A 14,562-nucleotide genomic window follows, 5' to 3' on the forward strand; every position below is an offset into this window, starting at 1 on the left:
AGCCGCCCGGGCGATCGGTCACGTCTCTGTCACGCACTGTTGGCAATACTGGGCATGCACCGGCTCCTGAATGTACCTGAACCCGCTCCAGTGTTGGTCAAGTCTTGTCTTGAAAGAGCTCACACTCGGTGCCGTCACAACGGTAGATTGTTCCAAGAGTTTACAACCCTCACTCCGAAAAAGTTTGGCCTCACGGTTTTCTGGACTTACGGCTTCTTCAATCTTGAGCTGTGACCCCTTGTGGGGCGAGCGTCCGCCAGCGAGCCGATCTTTTGGTGAAGAAGATAAATGAAAAGGAAAAATAATCAGAGACGTGACCGATCGCCCAAGCGGCTAACAAGCCGATCAGTGGCGAAGAAGATAAAAGTAAAAGATAGCTTCGATGCAGTAGGCGCCATCTTTTCTGTCCTGTTCCCGCCGCTAGAAAGACCGCTGCATGCTATGGCAACAGGGGTGTCCGTTTTCAGGCAATTTAACGCAAACGCATACTGCAAACGTATACCGAAAATGCATAATGTATATGGAATCCAAGCTTTAATGAGGGAATTCATAAAAATCGTGTTTCTAAATAGGTTGTAAGGAGGACTAAAAAATATTCTGCTCGTAGGAGGTGCAAAAGCTTTAATGTAAATAAAAGGGGTAGATAAACCACAAGAGGGTAAACATTAATAGGATATTTATTTGTACATTACCAGTTCACTAGATACAAAAATATCAAGAAATTCTCCCTGTGTGACAGCAGCCACAGACCTGTACCTCTTTATCCTGACAAAAATAAGAAGTGGAATCGAAAACACAATGGTGTACATTTCACAATACAACTCCTTAGAAAAACAAAGGGACTGCCGGCAAATAGGTGTGAAAATGCCTGAACAAATATGCAAACTTTCTCCTAAACAATCATATGTCATATAATAATAAACACGTAATGAAAGTATATTAACACATATATACTAAGAATGACACCTAATATGAATGAAAGTCAATGTAGACCAGATGGGTGAATAATGATAATCAGCATCAGTAAATATCACAGGAGAATGAGTACTGTATTGATGTACGGACCTATTTTTAGACACTTCCAATAATTGATCAGAATATAAGACAATATATAAATAATTACAAGAACGGTTGTGCACAAGTATAAACAACTAACAAATATACAACTGCATTGATTGTCACACGAAACATTTAAAGCGAGACATGTGCAACAATCACATTACCAGTATCTATAATATACCTGTATTACGATTATATAACACAAAAGAAGGAAATGTATTGTAAAATCATATTGCTACATACAGTACACACCAATCAGTTGGTATGACTAGGAATAGGACTAGTAGTAGGAAACAGCATACACCATACAATGCATCCATGGTGTGTGTGTGTTTGTGTGTTTAAGAATAACCTGTAATGTATTTCCCCAAATTACCTGAATTTTTGTACATGTTTAAAGAGTTAGCATGGCACTACAAACGTCTTCTTTACTCACACATACACACAGGTTAAAACAAAACACTATCGTGCCATCTTTGAAACCACGAAATGTTCCCTGAAAGGAGTCGACAATCGTGACTAGCAACATTAAACATACAGTATATGATAAAACATTCCTATAATTCTTGATTTATTGATCAAAATGTAAAGTGCTTACTGGATGTTTATACTGATCATAAAATATAAACAAGAAAACAAATTACATATACAACTGGTGTGTCGACAAAACATCTCCAAGAATACTCAGTAACGTATACATTAAGTTTTGTATATTCCAAAATATATATATATATATATATATATATATTTCCTAAACAGTTAGTTGTTATTAAGGTAGAAAGCGTTTACTCCCACATAATATTCCCCATATAAACTACAGTAGTATTTCAGCAGGTCTCTAACACTACTTTATTGTAACATCTTTTCTTTGACACTGCCAGAACAACAATGCTGCAACCGATCCTTATTGTACAGGGGGATATCTTCCTTAATACACAAAGATAACACCAGAAAATACTCAAGATGTGTTATCGCGGTATCATTTATAGACTAGACTACACAATCAGTTCATATGTCCAGTAAATACCTTTGTAATTATCGTTTTTCTCACCAGTAAAGGTGGACATATTTAACAAAATAATGTACAATACAATAAGAGGCGTAAAAGCACAATATGACTAGTCACTCAGGTAGTCTCACCATCTTTATTCCTAAACATTATATTACTAACATAGAGTACAGGTATACTTGTTCATGTAAATTTTAAGCCTCACACACACACAGTTACAGCGTTAGACCTACCGTTTAAGGCTCTCTCTTTAGTTAATAAGCAAAAATTTGATATTTACTCACCAGAATACAGCACTAAACTGTTAATTTTCATGTCCTACTCTCGTGGTGTTATTCCTGAATTTCCTTGCTGTTTACTGTTACTTCTGCGACATATCACTCCTGGGACCTGCCGTGTCTGCAGAAGACCGAAGAGCTTCCTCCAGTTGGACCAGATCATGTGTCTGGCAGCAGAGCGGAATTTGTGGTTGTAAGAGAGGTGAAGTACAGCATTCCACAGGCTGTTGAGAGTAAACCACGGCGCCACGAACAGCAGTTGTTTTAGAGGCGCCGGGTTGTTGATGGTGTCCTGCCGGCAACACAGAGGGTTAGTTACTGGATAGATACTGTAGATAACTCATATATAACATTTCTAAGGGTTTACAAAAGGTGATTTAAGAGCAGGCCTTTTTGCTTTATATCGAGCCTGAAAAAATCCCTTGCCTGAAAGACAATCCATCAGTCAAGTAAAAAAAGGCCCGACGGAACTGACTAACCTAGGAAGTCGGAATATCTTAATTTGAGGTTAATGGAAGTAAAACCAGCATTGGGAGAATGAAATTATGAGGCAAAACTATAAATATTGTAACAAGACTCTGACAAAAGACAAGAATTTTTTACATATTCCCTCTTCTGACTGGAATACCTTTGTGCTGTAAAGTGAGGCACTAACCTGTTGAGTGAAGTATAAGAACATCATCCAGCCACCAACAGCCAGGAGAGGGAAGCAGGCGAACACAAACACGGCCACGTTAACTAGCACAGTACACGTGATCTCTCGGTCTCTCTCTCTCACTCGCTCTCCGGTACCCCCAATCACCGTCCTGCAATAATAACAGTCAATCAATCACTAATAAAAGTTACTCCAAAACATACAGATTTTCATTAATTGTCTCTACATACATTGTTTCCCAAATGTTCTGCTATCCTCATGTAAATTTTGTTTTGTAATCAATGTGGAAAAGTGGGCATCCGTGTTTTACGAAGACGATTTTGTTGTTTGAGATATTGTAGTGTGTGTGTGTGTGTGTGTGTGTGTGTGTGTGGGCAACTGACCCTCTGAGGCGGCGTATGGTGGCAGCGACGTGGTGTGAGTGTGAGGGCAGGAGACGTCGCATACCCAGCGCCCCCAACACTGACTCTCTGTAAGTCCTGTCTGACGCTCCTCCTTCTCTTCCTACAGACGCGGCCTCCACTACTGACCCACTCGATGTCCTCACCACATCCCTCCCTGTCGGGCAGAACACAGTTAGGAATGACAGTTGACATACTACAAAGACGGAACTATCAGTCATCACAAGGTAACAGTAAAAATGGTCTTAAATGTTAATGACAATGACGTCTGTAATCCATCAATCTTTTGGAGTTTCCTTATTTACTTACAATGATAAAACAGTTTATGCAATGGTATCAAAACGGAAGGGGGAAGCCTCAGCCTGACTGGTGGTGTAGGATCCTTCCCGTGGCTGGAAACATCTTGCAGACGATCATGATGTTGACTCACCTGCAAGTGATGGTGTGTAGTCGTCACCATCAACGTCACCCACACCTGGGTGCTGCATCAAGGACGTCGACATCTTGGGGTCGTAACTCCTGTCCTCATCCTTCGTTTTCTTTTTAAAAGTAAATTTGAGTTTATAGGGAGGCGGAGTGGAAGTGTGGGCGTCCGCCCTACCCCTGGTGATGTGAGGATGGGCGTGGCTGGGCGTGGGCGTGGCTATGAGGTTGACCATGGCGGCCAGGCTGGTGGAACTTGCCTGGCGTGAGAGGGAGCAGTTGTGAGTCAGCTGAAGGGCAGACTTAACCTGACGGACTGAGGGTCCCCGCGTGTACGAGTTGTACTTACGGAGTGTCCTGAAGGAGAAAACTAGGAGGGTGATGATGGGGAACCCCACCACCACCAGCGTCACACTCAGGGGTACAGCGTATTTTAAGTACACCTTGTAATCCGCTGTCGCTATCTTGCTCTCGATGTTTATTATGTGGACGTCCAGCGGCGACGTGTCGTAGTTGATGCAGATGTCGTCTTGTTTCTGTGGTCGGTAGACGAAGTGAAGTGAGGGTACGATGAGGCCACAACACCAGGACACGACAAGGGCGGCGGTGACGCGGCGGGAGGTAACGAGGGTGCGGTAATGAGTCCTGGTGAGCAGTAGGTAGCGGTCCAGGCTCATGAGGGAAAGAGTGTAGAGTGATATGATCATGTTGGAGGTGACGAAGAAGCCACTGATCTGCGTGAGCACGTCTGACACCCCCCACAGGCAATTTGGCACGTGACGGAACAGCTGACCCTCCTTCAGGTTGGAGTAGTATGGGAACCTGTCACGGGGGATCTCTGTGAGCCCCACCCACTGGTTGTAGGCGGCGTGGCCACACACGATGGTGCCTATGAAGAAGTCAGTAGCCGCCAGGGAGAACCTCAGATAATACTTGTTTGGAACTGTGGACAGGCGATGATGACGCTCATGATGACGACGCTCATCCCGGTGATGCAGGTGGACGCCAGTAACATAAACACCAGCACTACCGTCTCCGCCGCCCAGCACCGCCACGGCATACAACCCGACGCCGACATCTCAAACACAGAGTGGTTGGTGGCGCAAACGAAGTCGCTGGAGCACATGGGCCAAGAGTGGTGGAGGACGATCATGTTGGTGATGTTGAGGAGACACTGGTGCTGCTGCTCGGCCACGTGACCCAGCAGCACCACGTGGTAGACACCCTCCTCCTGTTCCAGGTCCCTCGTACCCTCCACCTGCCAGCACCATAGACGGGCACACTCCTTCAAGCCCAGAGACACAGAGCGGCGAAAACCTTCCTGTACCAGCTTTGATGTATCCAGCTGGGGACACTCCCGCCATTCTTCCTCACCACCTATACTGCGCCCTCCACCACCCTCCTCACCACCTGTACCGCGCCCTCCACCACCCTCCTCACCACCTGTACCGCCCTCCACCCTCCTCACCACCTGTACCGCGCCCTCCACCACCTTCCTCACCCACACCACTTATTACTCCACCTTTTTTATGGAGTAGCTTACCTCCCTGAAAGAAACCATCGCCTCCACCAAGCACCCGTCCGCTACTTCTACTCACATTTCCTAGAGCTACGTGAGATAAGTTTACTCTCCTGGTGACGAGTGGCAAAATGTCCTCTTGATATCCTCCACTATCCATTACATCTATAGTCGTTCTGCTCACAGTAAACGGCGAGGGTGTGTGGCTGTCCTGATTGAGGGACATCACGAGGAAACTGAGTGTGGGTCGCCGGGAGGAGAGATGGTGGTAAGAGATAGTGGTGGTAGTGGTGATCTTCAAGTCCTGCGTCTGTGCCTCCGTCACCATCACCATCATTATCTCCATCACCATCACCATCACCATCAGTTTCCTTCCCTCATCCATATACATACCCGTGATATCTCGGGGGTTGACGTGGAACTTATATGCTTGATTTGGTTTCTCTAAGCTTAGCGTGTTATCTCTAAACTTGACACGATTAAGCTGATAATCTTTACCGGCTTGATTTATTAGTGACTAATCGTGAGTGATGGTTGAATTGATGCTGAAATAGAAGGCCATAACCTGCCATTGGTGGTTCTCGTATCCAAGGGCCCATATCAGTCGCTGTGCTGCAGATTGATGGTGCGGTTAACTCCATCATATAAATCCAGTTGAATCCGAGAACGGCCATCCATATGTAAACAAAGGTTCACTACGTCACAGCGTAGAATTTCACTTGTAATTAAATTTAAGACTAATCACTCAAAAACACCTTACAGCTATAAACTAACTGCGTCATTTCCTGGTCTGCGCATGCGTACTCGACTTTCATTGTGGTGTTGATTTGAAGATTTTGAACCCCATCTCTCTGCCCCAGCCAGTTGCCCAGAATCCTGAAACAGAGAAAATATAAGTCAGATAAAATACATATCAGAATTCAAAATAAAATGTAAGAAAAGTCAATACTGTTTCTAAAATATCTAAATCATCATATCCGATCGTAGATGGGTGAGAGAGAGAGAGAAAGAGAGACCTCTCATCACGGACAAATTGGTATCATTAATCACTACAACAATTTGTCGCAGAGATCAATAAATAAAATAACGAAGAGTAACAAAATGATGAATGAACGACGATAATGGCTGGAGGTTTAAGAGAATTTTATCAATAGTTTTAAATCGTTATAAATTGTTGTGGTAGATCCGCCTGACGCAGACAGGAGGAATGTTATTATTTGTTTATGTATATTAAAAAAACAGACATTGACTCGATACTGCATTATGAATATTTTGTATATTTGCATTATCTATACACATGTAGAATCAATAATAATATGATGATTTTGCTGAATAAAACTAAAATAAACTTAGCTGAATATACAAAAAAAAAATTAAGGGAGTCTGTCAAGCGAAATTAACTTATGCTACACACAACGTCTATAAACCTGAGCCGGGGACCACATAGTCTATATATAAGGTGTCAGTGTTTTTCTTAGATGGATTAACTTCTGGTGGGTATTAGGGGTAGACACACACACACACACACACACACACACCTTCGCCTCACAGGGAACAGAATACCTCATTTCTTGCTCAAAAAATGTCAGGAAAAAACAGGAAATTTTGTTGATAAAGATGAGATTTATGTGAACCTTCATTTATAGAGGAAAATATAGGAGGATTAGAGTCTGTTTATTCCTGATCCTTCTTGTTTCTGTGTGTGTGTGTGTGATGATGAAAGGGGCAGCAGAGAGAGAGAGAGAGAGAGCACAGGGCGTGGCAGCCAGTCCACTTAAAATTTCCCACGACCACAAGATTACTCTCAGTAATTTATGAAATAATTTATAGTCGGGATGGAGGGACGTCTGTAGCGCTCCCCCACCCCCGAACACCAGCCACCCTCCCACCTACCACAGTACACCTACACACATACCCCTCCTTCCTGTACACCCTCTCCCTCCTCCAGGCACCATTATTAAGTTGCTGTCATTATTACAGACATATTGACCTGTCTTACTGTAGCCGAGGTGTAAGATTGAAAACAAAATGACGATAAAATTGCCCCAGAGCTCTACGACGAACTAGCCGCTTCCTCTTGATCCACAGATACGGCAAAAACAATTTAACTTACGACCCCTTGGGAATACGAACCCAAAGTAAACAAACAAGAGATTATAGTCACGTCGTGCACTGAATGATGACTGTCTGTGTGTGTGTGTGTGTGTTCTTTATGCCTACAGACAGACAGATAGACAGGTACTTACAACCTTCCCTCCACACACACACACACTATTAACAATGTTTACCTACAAGTATTTTTTCCTGTACGCTCCCCTCTCTTCTCCTTACCCTCGACGAGTTGGTAATGGTGTACACGTTCTTGTTAAATGGTGGTGTACATGAGGCGGTGTACACAGCTCCTCCGAGAGAAGGCAAATGAGTTACTTAACACCCTCCTACTCTAGCTAGTGCTTAGGGTGAGGTGAGGGAAGGGAGAGCAAGAGGGAGGAAGGAAAATATGATAGGCGAAGAAAGAGAAGAAAGGGAAACAGGAGGGAAGGGGGAGCATTCTTTATTCTCATTCTGTTAAGTGTTTGTCTATCTGTCTCTCTCTGTCTCTCTTACTTCAAAGAATGGCACCAACACGGGTTAATATTGTAGATTTTTATATGAAGTTTGTCTGTTGTTGTTAGTTAGGGAACACTCAGAAGGGAATGTCCACGCCGAGAAGCCATGCCCCTGTACTAACATCCTTCCCTTCATCATCAAAATATTGTATCAAGAAGGTGGCGTTTCCCTGTTGCCTACATACATACATACACACACACACCTCTCTCACACACACACACACCCTCTCACGCACACACACACTCTCTCTCACACACACACACTCTCTCACACACACACACACTCTCCCTCACACCTCATCTCCAGCGCTACCACAACAATCATCACCACTACTACTACTACTTACACAACCTTCACCACAGACCATTATAACCACTGCCAAACTCACCACCACCACCTCCCTCACTAACACCACACTCACTACTCTACCACCTCACCACCACTACCACCACCACCTCCCTCACACCACCCTCACTCCTCACTTGCACCAGGCATACCACACTCCTTATGTCCTAAGATAACCAGGAAAGCCACTTCTTGATGCGACAGTGTGTGTGTGTGTGTGTGTGTGTGTGTGTGTGTGTGTGTGTGTGTGTGTGTCAGAGGTACAATAGATCAAGGCGGTATTATACATTTTCCTCGTAAGTAAGAACCCCTCTAATTGGCCACACTTAAGATACGACACAAAGAAGGCATTTCAGAGTCTCATGTGATTATAAAACCCAATTAACTTGACGGATAACTCAAAGATGGAGAAGCGAGAAAAATATGATGATGGAAAGTAATATAAGAGGAGATGAAGAGGAGAAGGGGAAGAAGAAGAAGGAGGAGGAGGCTATGTACGTTCTGGTGACGAAGTGGTGAAGGAGAGAGAGAGAGAGAGAGAGAGAGAGAGAGAGAGAGAGAGAGAGAGAGAGAGAGAGAGAGAGCTTAGGAAGGAATGTGAGATTACAGGCTGGTGAAAATTGAAGATCAAATGTCAGAATTGTAAACGGGGAAATCGACTTAGATTAGATTAGGTTAGAGTAGGTTAGCTCAGAGTAGCGACCCAGATGGTGGAAAAACATAGAGAATAAACAGTAATGATGCCCCAGTTTAATGCACTACAGTAGAATTAAGATGAAATACTAAAGGTGAAAAAGAGGTGGACAACAGTGAGAAGAGTAATGAAATGCTGTTTGTAGTGACCCTAGAGTTACACACACACACACACACACACACAACAGTTACTTCATTACTGGGAAAAGCTGAAAGTATTGTGCTTATAGATTATTGGTTACATCCACACACACTCACACGCACACACGCACGCACGCACACACACACACACAGCACCATAATCCTTCACTAATTATGTACGGATTACATGAGGGGGGGAGAGAAGAGAAGCAGGAAGATGGTTCATACAAAGGAAGGAAGGAAAGTGGGTGAAGGAAAGTTGGAGAGAGAGAGAGAGAGAGAGAGAGAGAGAGAGAGAGAGAGAGAGAGAGAGAGAGAGAGAGAGAGAGAGAGAGAGAGAGAGAGAGAGAGAGAGGGAGAGAGAGAAAGGCTTATGAAAGGCTCACCACCAGCCTCGTGACCACAGCTTGTTATTACCACCTGTACCTTCCCTGCGTTGACACACACACACACACACACTGCCACTTTTCTTACTCTCGTATCTCTACAATTTGTCCAGGGTTCGATCCTCGACCAGGACACACGTGAGAAGGGTGTGAGCCAGTGTGACCCTCTCTACCAAACATCACAGCCCGGCCCTGGTTAGGTTAGTAAGGTAATAACTGGTGAAAATGATAAAGTTCAATCAGGTTCCAAATGAATTTCTTTTCACCCACAATATCACTCCATGCTGGCTTGTCCCCTGCCTCCCTCCCGACTGCTCACAACTAGTCCAAGGTTAACGTGTATATGGTGATTAATCCACCGACCAGCTCACAACCTAACCACTTATTTCCATTGGATGACACAGTGTTAATAGAGCAATCTGTGTGAATGAGAGAGAGAGAGAGAGAGAGACTAGAGTTTGTTTACATCTCTCAAGGGCGACTTAAATAATCTATTTCCCAGAAGCCTCAGCAAGGGAAATAGTAGCAGGCTCAAATGGGCCCCGGTCCTATTAAGACCCTCATCCTAATAGGTCCCATTAGGACTGAGGACCCCAATTAGGACCCATAGTACTGGGACCCATTAATACCTGGGCCTCTTAGGACACCGGAACTAAAATACTTGAAATCAGGATTTCATTTTGATTGTACGATCCAACTGAGATCATTTGGAAATATTCATCAGGTAACTAGAGGGAAATGGAAGACGCCTGGAGTGATAGGCTCTCGTCTAGAGTGCTACGATATCGTCCAAGCTCCTAATTGGACAGGTAACTGGTAGCCGACACAGCATAAGTTCTATATACTGTATATAGAGTCGATAGTGATGGGTTTGTTTGCTCTCTTGTCTGTCGCTAACGTAGGGCGGCCATGACGTGAATCCATCTCCACAAAAACGTAAACAGACGGATTCGTGATCATTAAATCACTGCACATTTTCTCAGAGAAGAACACTTATTTGTAAAATACTATTGTATTATTTATAAGAGTTTGTTTTTATAGAAGTAACTGCTCTTTTTTTTTAATTTTAAACTTTTCTGCCGACAACAGTTAGTTTATTGAGCACCTCATATTCATCCTGTTGGAGTCAAGTACACATATCATAACGCGGTAATGGCCGCTCACCAGCCCCCCAACCACACACACTGGCTTATCTTGACGAGTAACCGCAATAAGGACGGTGTTGGCGTTATAAATGAAACAAAAAAGCATTAGAACAAAAGAAAAATCCGATATCTCTGTCACGTAGGATCCGACATGGTGGGGAGGAGGAGAACCCCCCAACCTTCGCTCTCAATAGTATTCTGACTTTACCCCATCTATTTGTGTATTTCCCTTGGTATATAGATAAAGAAAGTGATAGTTTAATGACGGTTTCTTTTTACTCGATAGTGGACACATCCAATTCCCCCTGACCATTTTTCCCCCCGACCATATATCTCTGGGACGGACTTCAAGCCGCAGTAAACAAAACAGAAATCCTGGGATCCGTGTACCCCATTTTCTGTCCTGTTGGTGACGTATGCTGCACTATTAATCTATATGGAAATTAAGGATTCATCTTATAACCATGGTGTGTGTATGTGTCCTGCAGTGTTGCCTCGTGTCCTGCTGGCTGGCTGGGGACGATATACTGTTATTGACTGTACTCTACACTACCTTGATACTCTACCTATGTGTGTTATACTCAAAGTAAAAATAAGAAAAATAGGTCGTTAGTTTTTCATAATATCTGAATATTTCCTTAAAGGATTAAATCTTACAGTTAAAGTATTTTATAAGTCTCTGAAATATTTACCAGTAGTACAACAGTTTCTATGGTTGTAAAAATGGGAGACTAAGCAGTGACACCTTAAAAAAAATGATGTATACAGTATAGTTTTGACTTCTTGACTTGACTAGCGATGTGTGGTAACCCTCGTCCCCCCGTCTGGCGTGAGCAGGGAGAGAAAAGAAACGACTCGACCACGAGGACATTGCCATATGAACATAAGTGAGGTTGATCTAAAGACCAACAAATGTACGTGTACCTGGGTGGGCGCGCCACCACCAGCGCATCTCTCTCTCTCTCTCTCTCTCATACACTTATCCACATACGCCAAACTTCTGCTCGTAAATCGAGTCACTTCCAATCATTATTCTCCTCGGCTCCACTGGTCGTAAATCCCATCAGAGTTGAAGGGATTTTGACTGACCTTGAAAGACTAAATGTTAACTTAAGACATCCCGTAAGCTAACGCCTTCAATACCGTCAAGGCTGGTGAATTAAAAAAAAATTATTTTGTGTTGTGCGTCCCCCGCCGTCTGGGAAAAGGGGTTTGTTTTCCTTGCGTGGGTCAGTCCGCCCGTCTCTAGTTATAAAAGCTATTGTACTCATCAGGATTATATACATAAATTCCTATACTGTACTTCATAATTAAAATAACCTGAACGATGAGTCAAGTCTACGTTACCGAGACTTTACTTAATATAAATTACTATCCTTACTAATTGGTCTCACTTTATACACATTTATAATTATTAAGCAAATCACCATTGAGGCAGAAGGAGGGGGTGATCTCCCTTGCAGGCACACTGTCAGCGCCTACAACAGCAAGGTCCCGAGGTAAATATTTGTAAGGATATAACTGGTCTCCCTGTATACCGGCAAGTGGCGGCTCCAACACCCACCACACGAGTGAAAATAAACAAAGGGAATGACGGATGGCTCATATCTGCATTGAGACGCCGCCCTTGGGAAAACAAACATCCTCATGCGGGAAAATATGTCAGTGAGGTCAGGAAAGGCTGCCAATGTTGTTCTTAACCAAGATTTTATGGCCGTAATTACTACTACAACAACTACTAATACTACTACAGTTCTACTACAGTACTACTAATAATACATGGGTATTTGGATCTGTCGTCAAGTAATTTAAATATTCATTAAAATAAACCATTATTTCAGTGCTCTACATAAACCCGGATCACAACAAAGGATTCAAGCACACGAGGCCACAACACTTCATAATTCATATTAAAATTTATGCGCTGACATTTTCTTAATTAAATGGAAATAATACATGATAATTACTATTTAATCCCGCCGTATTTAACAGATGTAATGTTAGCTAATGAAGTAGGAAGCCAATGAGTGTTTGTCGTCTTGTTTGTCCAGTATATTCTGTGTGGATATCCGTAGAGGGTAGTAAAAAGGGGGATTTAATTGGCTATCAAAGGGGGATTACAGGGTAGAGCTGGGAAGAGAGGGTGGGAGACAAAGGGGATTGAAGCAGGAAGTGGCGCTGTAAAAGGGATTATCTGATTTATGGGCAAAACTACACACAAATACCCGGTAAATAGTGAGTGGATACTATACCGAAATGGTGTAGGGACAGAGGTAGGGAGGGGAAGCTGTGTTAGTGATGGTCAGTAAGGAAGAGGACTTCACGGTGTGGTGGTGGTGGTAGTGATGGTAATGGTGTGGTAATAGTGGTGGTGGTGGTGGTGGTGGTGGTGGTGATGATGATAGTGGTGGTGGTAATAGTATTGGTATATAGGCCGTGGTGGTGGTGGAAGTAGCAATAGTTGTAGTAGTAGTAACGGTGGGGGTGGTAGTAATGGTGGTGGTAGTGGTGGAAGGGGTCCAAGGAGAAGATAATGAGAATTTATGATGGCACTAATCCAATAACCACATCCTCTTCCATTCCTTCCTATCTATCCCTTCCACTAGTACCTATCCCACACCTCCTTCTCATTTACCTATCCCTTCCTACCCCCTTCCCTCCACTCCCCACCATCAACACCCCCCACATCCCTCCTTCTCCCCACCACCACCTCCTCCCTACTTCTTCGTCCACCTCCACCTCCTCCCATCCCTTCCTCTCCCGCGCCATTCCTCCCATCCCCTCCCAGTCGCCTCTCCCAGGTTGGCAACGACCTGGGAGGTCACTACACACACACTCTCGTACGCCGAGGTTGTTGGAAGTACTGTATATAAATTTGTGGAGATGGACGAGATGTGTGTGTCGGATTATGGTTGAGGATGGTGGTAGTGGTGGTTGAGGATGGTGGTAGTGGTGGTTGAGGATGGTGGTAGTGATGGTTGAGGATGGTGGTAGTAGTAGTGGTTGATTATAGTGATGAAAGGGGGAGATGGTGGCCAATAAGTTGAAATACCAATAACTAATAACAGTTTTCTTTTATTTACCAACAATTTGTCAATAATCCTCTACGGCATCCTCAATACCTGTGTAAAATACGACATAACATTTTACACCACGGGATTAGATTGTAATTATTTGTCAGTCTAAGTTAAGAGAGTTTTATGTATGTATGTATGTATGTATGTATGTATGTATGTATGTATGTATGTATGTATGTATGTATGTATGTATATATGTATGTATGTATTTATTTTTTCACATATTTTGTTTTATTTATCCTCATTTTGACATCCCTAATTTTGTGTTCGTATCTCTCTACCAAAAGATCCAATCCCTGTCCTACCACACACCAATGCCGCCACCTACACCAGAGACATTGTAAAGCTCCCTCTCATCGTCCTTGAACACGCATTGTATAACCCTCTCACCTTCCCTCTATCTTACCTTCTCGCTTTCTCTCCTTCACCTTCTCACTTTCCTTCCTTCTCACCTTCCCTCCTTCTCTCTTACCCTCACACCCCTCCCTCCTCCTACCACCCTGACACTCCCTCCTCCCTCCCTGACCTAAATCTATGTGACCACGCTGATAGACCTGGCCGTGACGTCAACCAGTTCCCTCCCCATTCAACCTCAGTTCACTTTGTCGTATATAATTTCATTCTTTTATATTATATAATTATCTTATATTACTTTTATGTGGCTATATTAAGAGGGAAGAAAACTGTAGATAAGAAGAGAAATGAGGAATAAAAGGAAGGGAGGAGAATGTGACATAAGAATAGAGAGTGAGGTAAGGTAGGGTGGAGTAGGGTGAGGTGGGGTTGGGTGAGATGGGGTAGGGCGAGGTGGGGTAAAGTGG

General features: G+C 43.5%; 1 protein-coding gene across 1 annotated transcript; it reads right to left on the reverse strand.

Annotated features, from left to right (window-relative positions):
* Positions 1–1,816: 1,816 nt before the first annotated feature.
* On the reverse strand, positions 1,817–4,559 carry LOC121864620. Its single transcript, XM_042363715.1, has 4 exons — positions 3,833–4,559; positions 3,385–3,559; positions 3,002–3,152; positions 1,817–2,638 (listed from the first exon to the last, which is right to left on the reverse strand). Exons 1-4 carry the CDS (start codon positions 4,530–4,532, stop codon positions 2,387–2,389), a joined length of 1,278 nt encoding a protein of 425 aa, XP_042219649.1. The 5' UTR covers positions 4,533–4,559; the 3' UTR covers positions 1,817–2,386.
* Positions 4,560–14,562: the final 10,003 nt, after the last annotated feature.

Source organism: Homarus americanus, unplaced genomic scaffold (genome assembly GCF_018991925.1).
Source record: "Homarus americanus isolate GMGI-L3 unplaced genomic scaffold, GMGI_Hamer_2.0 scaffold57965, whole genome shotgun sequence".
Classification (NCBI taxonomy): domain Eukaryota; kingdom Metazoa; phylum Arthropoda; class Malacostraca; order Decapoda; family Nephropidae; genus Homarus; species Homarus americanus.

Excerpts from the sequence above, each read along its gene's own strand:
- LOC121864620 (XM_042363715.1), bottom strand. The coding sequence starts at position 4,532 with ATGATCATATCACTCTACACTCTTTCCCTCATGAGCCTGGACCGCTAC. Across the intron at positions 3,560-3,832 it reads CTACACACCATCACTTGCAG|GGAGGGATGTGGTGAGGACA; the intron begins GTGAGTCAACAT and ends TCTGCCCGACAG. Across the intron at positions 2,639-3,001 it reads TCTTATACTTCACTCAACAG|GACACCATCAACAACCCGGC; the intron begins GTTAGTGCCTCA and ends TGTTGCCGGCAG.